Source organism: Ctenocephalides felis, unplaced genomic scaffold, assembly GCF_003426905.1.
Source record: "Ctenocephalides felis isolate EL2017-DRISC unplaced genomic scaffold, ASM342690v1 CF-g0.4_SCAFFOLD_03489, whole genome shotgun sequence".
In the NCBI taxonomy this organism is placed as follows: domain Eukaryota; kingdom Metazoa; phylum Arthropoda; class Insecta; order Siphonaptera; family Pulicidae; genus Ctenocephalides; species Ctenocephalides felis.
This window is the reverse complement of record NW_020539643.1, coordinates 1-11153: the sequence shown is the minus strand read 5'-3', so window position 1 is coordinate 11153 and position 11153 is coordinate 1. Positions and strand designations below refer to the sequence as shown.

Here is an 11153-nt window from a genome sequence, read left to right as displayed (position 1 = left end):
TTTCTTGGCAGACATCGGACAGGTCCGTCCATGCGCACAGACTGCTCACGTCCAACGATGACAGCGTCGCAGAAGCAAGTCTGGCAGCGCTGAAGGAGGTTGTTCGAAGAAAACGATCAGAGAGGCCACGCCGAATGAACTCGTTGACTACATCAACGGATCTGACGAAGGATTGGTGGCAAAACCGAGCAACGACATTAGTTCGACATGGACGAGACTCAGAGCAGCCGCCAGACGCCTAAAGGGCAAAATCAACTTCCTCCTCGAATTGGACTCACTGCAAGTTGGACAACAAGCGCGTTGAGAGACAGAATTCAGAAAAGCGCACTAAGAACAGCGGCGCGGAATCACTTCCGCAACAAACTTATACTTAAACCCGACCAGGAAAGGCAATGGAAGTGACATCGGCCAATTCTGTCTCCAACCACTTTATTAGAGATGGCAGTTTTACAAGATTCGCCGACTGGCGTTTCATACATAGAGCCCGTCTGAACGTACTGCCGTTGAACGGGTGCCGAAGATTCGGTCAGAACGACAAACGGTGCAGACGATTGCGGCCACCAGAACGAGACGCTGCCGCACGTGCTGAACCACTGTCGTCCACAGTTTGTCACCATGACGAAAAGACATAACGCGATTCTAAACCGACTGACAAAAGCAATGAAGGTGCCACCTGGATCCAGAACATTTATCAATCAGCAGATCCCGGGATATTCTGGAGCAGAGAGACCCGACGAATCATTATAGACGAAACGCAGAAAATCGCCTTAATTATGGATGTGACGGTGGCGTTCGAGACCGGCCTCAAGCATTCGTTACTGCAAGAGCTGAAAAATCAGGAAATATAGTGCCTCTGTCCAATCATTTACATACTCAAGGCCTAACCACCAAAATCCTGGTATTCGTCATGGGATCACTCGGGGATACGACAAAAGTAACGTCGAAACCCTAATAGCCTTAGGAATAGGCCGCCGCTACTCTGTGCTAATGAAGCGCCTGATGGTGTCCGACACTATCAAATGGTCCCGTGACATGTATGTCGAACACATCACAGGAAGCAGACAATACCACGGCTGAGGAGGGACGAGAAAAACTGTTGAATGACAATATTATAACCTCAGCGAAAACATTCTACCCAGCACCATGGCTGAATAAGGACCAAGACTGAAGAATATCTAAGCTATTGCTCAAATAATTTTATATACTTTTGATGTTATGAATACTATATGTACATGCCGTTAACATGTTAACGGCATAATTTTCTATGATTTAAAATGCTGAATAAATGTATACACACTACCAGCTAATAGCTGGCCCGTAGTGTTTTATTATATATCAATAAAATTGTAATTTCCTCTTCCAGATATATGCTCGCTATATGTCAGTCCGCGTATTGTACTAGTTATATACTTGGTCTGTCATACACAGCGATACATCAAAATTCTTTAAGATTTGCAAATGGCCTACACTATATCATCAGCATTATCTAAAAAGAAACATCTGTTCTTATCACTTAATATCTGATAGTATCTGCATAGCATCCAGTATATTAAACTGATTTTTGAAATTGGCGGAATGTCAGGGCTTGCTCCGCTTCCGCCGCGGGTTTGGCCGGTATTGCAGTACCGCCGGGATCGGCCCATAAAAAACCATCATATATAATAAATTTAAAAATGGCATATATTGCATATTAAATATATATATATATAAAATATATAAAATTATTGATATGTAATATCGATAATTGATTTCAAATTAACTATATAAATTAATTATATAAAAACTATAGAATTAATATAAAATAAAAAAATATATAAGCTAACAAATCTAACAAAAGATTATATATAACGATAATAGGATTGAAAAATTTTGCAAGTGTCAGAAAATACTTCATATAAATATGACAAAAATGAGTTTAATATATATAAGTATGAACACACATCTATCGATAAAGAAATTAATATGAATATGAGCGTCTGTTCTCCAATAACATATTTTTTTGAAAAATTTTGCAAGTGTCAGAAAATACTTTATATAAATATGACGATAAAATGAGTTTAATATATATAAGTATGAACACACATCTATCGATAAAGAAATTAATATGAATATGAGCGTCTGTTCTCCTAATAACATATTTTTTTGAAAAATTTTGCAAGTGTCAGAAAATACTTCATATAAATATGACAAAAAATGAGTTTAATATATATAAGTATGAACACACATCTATCGATAAAGAAATTAATATGAATATGAGCGTCTGTTCTCCTAATAACATATTTTTTTGAAAAATTTTGCAAGTGTCAGAAAATACTTTATATAAATATGACGATAAATGAGTTTAATATATATAAGTATGAACACACATCTATCGATAAAGAAATTAATATGAATATGACCGTCTGTTCTCCTAATAACATATTTTTTTGAAAAATTTTGCAAGTGTCAGAAAATACTTTATATAAATATTTTTGTAAAATTTTACAAATGTGAGAAAAGGCTTATAACGACAGTAGAGTTAACAGCCATATTAGAACATTCGCTCATAGAACTTTGGGGGGTGAAGAATAGTTAGGGAATGGACGCGAGAGTTGATAAAAATAGATGAAAAATGAATCGTTGAAATAGTTGGGAATATTTTGTTTATATTGTAGAATTTAAAAAATAGTATTTGTCCGCAAATTTATCGCTTCTCGGCCGAATGGCTAAGATCAAAGTGTAGTGAAAACTTCTTTTGCGTTGATTATTGCCGCTTAAGAATATAGTTGGAACTATTATTTGAAATTAGTTTTTTCGAACCGATCGACGACGGGGAAGAAGGACGCTGGACCCTGGACCTGACTAAGGAGGACGCTGGATTCTGGACCTGACTAAGGAGGCCGCTGGACCCTGGACCTGACTAAGGAGGACGCTCGACCCTGGACCTGACTGACGAGGACCCTGGACGCTGGACCTGGACAGAGGAGAAAGCCGGACCCTGGACCCGGACCTGGACTTGGAACACGGACCCTGAACCCTGGACCCCGACCCGGATCTGGACTGAGGAGAAAGCTGGACCCTGGACCTTGGACCCCGGACCTGGACTGAAGTGGAGACCGAACCCTGGACCTGCCTGAACCTGAGCGCTAGACCGACTGCACGGGATTACCGGCTACGCTCACCGAAGGATAGAGGAGTGCCGAGAACGCTCACCGGTCGATAGCGGATCGACGCGTACGCTCACCCCGGGATAGAACGAGTAGGACCACACAATGGACGCCGCGGAAGGACCCTAGACCTGACCTGAATCTGAGCACTAGACCGACTGCATAGGACTACCGGTTACGCTCACCGAAGGATAGCGGAATGCCGAGTACGCTCACCGTGCGATAGAGGATCGACAAGTACGCTCACCCGGGATACAACAAGTAGGATTACACAATGGACGCCGCGGAAGCCAGAGAACGCTCGCCTGCTGGACAAGGAAGCATGGAGGAGACCGAGACGCCCTACACTGTGCTGGATGTACCGCTTGCGCCGCCGTTCAATTGCGTGCCCTGCCTACCTGTACCACGGGAGTACAAGACGCACAATGACCTGCTCAAGCATCTAAGGAAGGAGCACAATCGAGACATGATGATGAAGTTCAGATGCAGCCACTGTGGAGAGGTCCACTCTACACTGAAGCGAGCAACAGCACACATTAAAAGGTCAATGGAATGCAGCGACAACAGGCCGCCAAGCAGAACGACAGATGCCGCTCCAACACGCGTACGGCGGATTCGAATGCAGAGAACGCGAGAGTCGCCAGCAGCAGCGGAGGCCGTAGCAGCAACGGAGGCTGTAGCAGCAACAGAGGCAGTAGCGGCAACGGAGGCAGTAGCAGCAACGGAGGCAGTAGCAGCAACAGAGGCTGTAGCAGCAGCAGACATAGCAGCATCAGAAGCAGTAGAAGCAGCGGAGGCGGCAACAGCGGCAGTAGCAGTGACAGTAGCGGAGACTGTGCTACAAGAGGAATCGCCGACGCTGAGCAAACTACAAGAGGAGTTTGTTCTCAGACTGCAAGTAGTAACCTGCAGCGAGGATCTGGAGCGGGAGGTATCGGCGCTCGTAAGCAGACTGCAACCGGAAGACCAGGAGACCGCCGGAACGGGCTCCGAGAAGAGGAACAACTTCAACCACAGGCCGAGAGCAACAAATGCCGAGCAGGACGTTACGAGGGCGACACGCATCCAGAAGCTGTACCGGAGCGACAAAAAGAGAGCCTATAGAGAGATCACAGAGGAAAATGGAGGCAGAGGCTGTAGGGTTCCAACGCAGACTATACAGGACCACTTCATGGAACTATACAAGGAGAAGAACCATGCTGTTACCGGAAGCCCAGCTGAGATACCAACACCTGCGTCGGTCGCAATGAACGATCCCCTTAGCGCCGAGTTCACGCCGGAGGAAGTATGGCAGCGGCTACAACGGAGCAAGAACAGCGCACCGGGACCAGACGGACTTCGTTACGGCGTTTGGAAGCGGTACGATCAGGGAGGTCATATCTGCGCTGCTGTTTTCAACGCAGTTCGGAAGCTACAGCACGTACCGAGGAGCTGGGACGAGTCTAGCACCATCCTCATCCCGAAAAAAGGAGACCCCAGGGACATAAACAACTGGAGGCCGATCGCGCTATCGAACACACTAGGGAAACTCTACGCATCGGTGATCGCGAGCAGACTGTCCAAATGGTGCATAGAGAACGACCGCATCTCGCCGTCGCAAAAGGGCTTTATGCAGTATGACGGATGTGCAGAGCACAACTTCACGCTGCAGTCAATCATCCAAGACGCAAGGAGGAAGCAAAAACAAGCCGCCATAGCATGGTTAGACCTGAAAAACGCGTTCGGCGCCGTCCCGCATGCAGCGATGTTTAACGCCCTGGAATGGACAGGTCTCCACGCCGACTCCATCGCCGTAATCCGCAGACTGTACAGGGGATCGTACACTAGAGTTCGCGGCGAGCACGGAGCAACCGACGAGATCCCCGTTCGAGCTGGTGTAAAACAGGGGTGCCCCCTCTCCCCGATCGTATTCAACATCACGCTGGAACCGCTGCTGCACGCGCTAGCCAGGAAGGCCGACTACTACGAACTGGAGGGCCAGAAGTTCAACGTCCTGGCGTATGCTGACGACCTGGCCATCATCGGAGCCGACAGAGAGGGACTACAACGACTGCTGAATACGACGGAGACAATAGCCGCCTGGTCTGGGCTACAATTCAACGCCAGGAAGTGCGCGACACTGCACGTGGACGGACGACGACGCAGCGCGATCGGAACGACCTTCAAGCTGGGAGCAGAGAACCTGAGAGCACTTTCGCAGGAGGAGTGGTACGAGCACTTAGGCGTTCCCACCGGATTCTCTACGTTTTCGTCAGGGGAAGACGTATTAGAGCAGATGCAGCAGCACCTATCCAGAGTAGACGAGTCGCTGCTGGCGCCATGGCAGAAGATCGACGCAGTCAATACCTTCATCATGCGGCAGGTGGAATTTCATCTAAAGAATGGAAACGTGGCCAAGAAAATCCTGCACAGATTCGACAAACAGGTGAAGAGAAGCGTCAAGAAATGGGCGCACCTGCCGCAGAGAGCCAGCGCCGAGGTCCTATATCTGAGTTACAAAGAGGGCGGATTCAACATCCTACCAGCAGCGGTGTTGGCAGATATTGGACAGGTTGTACACGCCCACCGACTGCTGACATCAAAGGACAGGGCCACGTCAGAACTCAGCAGAGCCACGCTAGCAGACGTCGTCAGGAAACGTGTGGGACACGAACCCAACACGGAGGAGATCGTCGGATTCATAAATTTCGGAAGAAGTGGCGATCTCGACAAACCAGCGAACGACATTACGACGACGTGGTCGAGGCTCAGGACGGCAGTGCGAAGGCTGAAACCAAAGATCAACCTGCAGCTGGGATTGGACGAGCTAACCGTCGACAACGCGCCAGTGAGCAGGGAGAACGCAGAATCGAGCCTACGAGCAGCTGCACGACGGTTCTACAAGGAAAGATTACTCAGAAAACCGGACCAAGGAAAAGTGTTCGAGGTAACGACACAAAACTCTGCATCAAACCACTTCCTTAGGCAAGGCGGCTTCACCAGATTCGCAGAGTGGAAATTTATTCATCGAGCGCGGCTCAACGTTTTACCACTGAACGGGAGTCGTCCATTTGGCAGCGGCGACAAGCGATGCAGAAGATGTGGACAGCACGACGAGACCCTACCTCACGTCATCAATCACTGCAAGCCGCACCTGAGCGCCATTACGAGGAGACACGATAGCATCGTGCAGAGACTGATTACGGCGGCAAAGAAACCAGCGGACGGAGCCCTATACGCTAACCAGCCGATACCAGAATACGACGGTCAAGAGCGACCGGACATCGTTATCATAGACAACAAGGAGAAAACAGCTGCGATAATCGATATAGCAGTGCCCTTCGAGAACCGGACCGAGGCCTTCCAGACAACTAGACAGCTTAAGAAGGACAAGTACGCCGCACTTGCTGAGCACTTTCGAGCCAAGGGATTCAGGACTACAGTAGACGCTTTCATCGTCGGATCTCTCGGTGGATATTGCAGCCGCAATTGGACCGCGTTAGCAGCACTCAAGGTCAATAAAAAGTATGCAGTGCTGATGAAGCGGTTGATGGTCTCCGACACGATCCGCTGGTCCCGAGATATCTACGTGGAGCACATCACCGGACACAGGCAGTACCAGGACGCAGGACCCACACCAGCAGCTACAGCACTGGAATGAGGACCACTGGATTGAGGAACAGGACCAAACTGGACTCAACTATTATAATAAATGAAATATCTTAAGTCATGGAATATCTTAAGTCATGAATTATTTTAAGCTATCACTGTATAATAACAATAATGTATTTTTTCAATTTAAAAACATCGTTAGATAAGATCATTAGTTATAAATGTGATATACTTTCCATATATATTTTGTAAACTAGCTTTAGGAATCATTGTAAATATTATTTACTAAATACATGTATTATCTGTTCTTATCAGCTTAATATCTGATAGTATCTGCATAGCAGATCCAGTATATTAAACTGATTTTTGGAAATTGGCGGAATGTCAGGGGCTTGCTCCGCTTCCGCCGCGGGTTGGCCCGGTATTGCAGTACCGCCGGGATCGGCCCATAAAAAACCATCATATAATAATAAATTTAAAAATGTGCATATATTGCATATTAAATATATATATATATATAAATATATATAAATATATTGATATGTAATATCGATAATTGATTTCAAATTAACTATATAAATTAATTATATAAAAACTATAGAATTAATAATAAAATAAAAAAATATATAAAGCTATACAAATCTAACAAAAGATTATATATAACGATAATAGGATTGAAAAATTTTGCAAGTGTCAGAAAATACTTCATATAAATATGACAAAAAATGAGTTTAATATATATAAGTATGAACACACATCTATCGATAAAGAAATTAATATGAATATGAGCGTCTGTTCTCCCAATAACATATTTTTTTGAAAAATTTTGCAAGTGTCAGAAAATACTTTATATAAATATGACGATAAAATGAGTTTAATATATATAAGTATGAACACACATCTATCGATAAAGAAATTAATATGAATATGAGCGTCTGTTCTCCTAATAACATATTTTTTTGAAAAATTTTGCAAGTGTCAGAAAATACTTCATATAAATATGACAAAAAATGAGTTTAATATATATAAGTATGAACACACATCTATCGATAAAGAAATTAATATGAATATGAGCGTCTGTTCTCCTAATAACATATTTTTTTGAAAAATTTTGCAAGTGTCAGAAAATACTTTATATAAATATGACGATAAAATGAGTTTAATATATATAAGTATGAACACACATCTATCGATAAAGAAATTAATATGAATATGAGCGTCTGTTCTCCTAATAACATATTTTTTTGAAAAATTTTGCAAGTGTCAGAAAATACTTCATATAAATATGACAAAAATGAGTTTAATATATATAAGTATGAACACACATCTATCGATAAAGAAATTAATATGAATATGAGCGTCTGTTCTCCTAATAACATATTTTTTTGAAAAATTTTGCAAGTGTCAGAAAATACTTTATATAAATATGACGATAAAATGAGTTTAATATATATAAGTATGAACACACATCTATCGATAAAGAAATTAATATGAATATGAGCGTCTGTTCTCCTAATAACATATTTTTTTGAAAAATTTTGCAAGTGTCAGAAAATACTTTATATAAATATGACAAAAAATGAGTTTAATATATATAAGTATGAACACACATCTATCGATAAAGAAATTAATATGAATATGAGCGTCTGTTCTCCTAATAACATATTTTTTTGAAAAATTTTGCAAGTGTCAGAAAATACTTTATATAAATATGACAAAAATGAGTTTAATATATATAAGTATGAACACACATCTATCGATAAAGAAATTAATATGAATATGAGCGTCTGTTCTCCTAATAACATATTTTTTTGAAAAATTTTGCAAGTGTCAGAAAATACTTTATATAAATATGACAAAAAATGAGTTTAATATATATAAGTATGAACACACATCTATCGATAAAGAAATTAATATGAATATGAGCGTCTGTTCTCCTAATAACATATTTTTTTGAAAAATTTTGCAAGTGTCAGAAAATACTTTATATAAATATGACGATAAAATGAGTTTAATATATATAAGTATGAACACATCTATCGATAAAGAAATTAATATGAATATGAGCGTCTGTTCTCCTAATAACATATTTTTTTGAAAAATTTTGCAAGTGTCAGAAAATACTTTATATAAATATGACAATAAAATGAGTTTAATATATATAAGTATGAACACACATCTATCGATAAAGAAATTAATATGAATATGAGCGTCTGTTCTCCTAATAACATATTTTTTTGAAAAATTTTGCAAGTGTCAGAAAATACTTTATATAAATATGACGATAAAATGAGTTTAATATATATAAGTATGAACACACATCTATCGATAAAGAAATTAATATGAATATGACCGTCTGTTCTCCTAATAACATATTTTTTTGAAAAATTTTGCAAGTGTCAGAAAATACTTTATATAAATATTTTTGTAAAATTTTACAAATGTGAGAAAAGGCTTATAACGACAGTAGAGTTAACAGCCATATTAGAACATTCGCTCATAGAACTTTGGGGGGTGAAGAATAGTTAGGGAATGGACGCGAGAGTTGATAAAAATAGATGAAAAATGAATCGTTGAAATAGTTGGGAATATTTTGTTTATATTGTAGAATTTAAAAAATAGTATTTGTCCGCAAATTTATCGCTTCTCGGCCGAATGGCTAAGATCAAAGTGTAGTATCTGTTCTTATCAGCTTAATAAATTTCGTGAAATAAGTGTTTTAAGTGATTTTTGGAAAAATTTTGTTTGTCAGGGGCCTGCTCCGCTTCCGACGATTTGCCAACGCTTCCAAAAGGCTTTCGCTAACTAGAAATAAATATTTGACTTATTCTAAAACTGTGATGTGTTCCATTCGCGAGTAAATCATACGGGTAAGTTTTCTCATTATGACATAGTATGAGTAAGTAATATGTGTGTGTGTGCATGTGTGTGTGTGTGTGTGTGCGCACGTATGTTGGTTTGTAGGTCGCGCGTGTATGCGGGTGGACGTGTGTACTGACGGTTTGATTGTATGTGTGATTGCAGCTCGCGCGTCGCGTATACGTATAGCGGTGGGTGATGCATGGATGCGTTTCGCTGATCGGTAAAATACGCGATACAAAAAATTAACAACGTTGCGCGTCTCGCGCATAATTACTGTTCGAGAATTTTCAAACCTTTATTCTTCTCTTATTATAATTATGTGTATTTAGTCGCGCGACTATAATTATAATTTCGCGCTATATATTAAATAATAAATAGCCATTACATACTCAAATTACTATTACGATATACATTTTGCATTGACAACCAAATCGTTGTAAATGCAATTATATTGTTACTGTAAATTTAATACATTTTTCTTTATTTAAATTTGAAACTAAAAACTAACTAACTATTATTACTCGTATTATATCCAAAATTATAATTATACTTATAGTCGTGTTTTTTACTTTTGCCATACACTTTTCATTTTTTACTTTAATATAATCGCTTAAAATAATAATAATTAAGCCTACATTTATATTAAAAATTACTTCTCTGCCGATCGGTGAATGCATACTTGTAGACATAAATAATATACCTACATATAGCTGCATTACACAAAGTTGGTCATTACCACCAACTACTCCATCATATCAAATTATAATATATTTCTACCAAAATCCATTCACAATTCAGTTATATTTTCGTATTCATTATATCAATCGTTCAAAATTTTCGATGCATTCTGTCGCGGAGTGTACCGATCACGGCACTGACGCGCCTTAGCTGAAGCCCGTCTCCGCGGAACATTAAACGGTGAGACACGAACCCAAATCGATTATTATTTAATAGATATATATACATATATCTAAATTTGTCGCTCAACTAAATTCAAACGTAATGTATCACAGTTATAATTATGATTCCAACCTTTAATTACATCATCAGTAACTCTAAACTCCATTTCGCTTTACACAACTTTTCACATTGCCATAAATTGGTTCTCACACTTTGACCTGCGCTCGACTGGGCGTGTAACAACAGACGAGGCACGCTTCGACACAGCGCATACGCGTTCGCTGTCTACAAGAAAGCTCGACAAATCCCAAACGGTGGGATTACTATAGACACTCAAAGTAATACATGACATGTTTTGAAATTATTACTATGTTACACGTTATTGATTTTTTTTTTCCTCTCTTATAATTATTTATTTACTTTTTGCATTTTATTTTTATATCTATTTTTGCTTTTTTATACTTATATTTATGTCCGGTATATAAATTTATTTTGGCCCATTTAATTTTTATTTATTTATTATTTATTGATTTTTTATTATTATTTTTATTATTATATTATTATTATTATTATTATTATATTATTAGTATTATTATTATTCTTATTATATTATATTATGTGATATATATATATATATATATGTGTATGTGTATA

General features: G+C 39.9%; 1 protein-coding gene, 1 non-coding gene and 2 pseudogenes across 2 annotated transcripts; all 4 read left to right on the top strand.

The window, feature by feature from the left end:
* The first annotated feature begins 1470 nt into the window (after positions 1 to 1470).
* Positions 1471 to 1648, top strand: LOC113382520 (annotated as a pseudogene).
* A 1772-nt stretch (positions 1649 to 3420) lies between these two features.
* On the top strand, positions 3421 to 6786 carry LOC113382516. The gene has a single exon (XM_026620857.1). The coding sequence runs from the start codon at positions 3421 to 3423 to the stop codon at positions 6784 to 6786; it is 3366 nt and encodes a 1121-aa protein (XP_026476642.1).
* Positions 6787 to 7002: 216 nt separating this feature from the next.
* Positions 7003 to 7192, top strand: LOC113382518. The gene has a single exon (XR_003367669.1). It is a non-coding gene; the product is annotated as a U2 spliceosomal RNA (small nuclear RNA).
* A 2184-nt stretch (positions 7193 to 9376) lies between these two features.
* Positions 9377 to 9525, top strand: LOC113382519 (annotated as a pseudogene).
* The last annotated feature ends 1628 nt before the right edge of the window (positions 9526 to 11153 follow it).

Coding starts and splice junctions, on each gene's coding strand:
- LOC113382516 (XM_026620857.1), top strand. CDS start 3,421: ATGGACGCCGCGGAAGCCAGAGAACGCTCGCCTGCTGGACAAGGAAGC.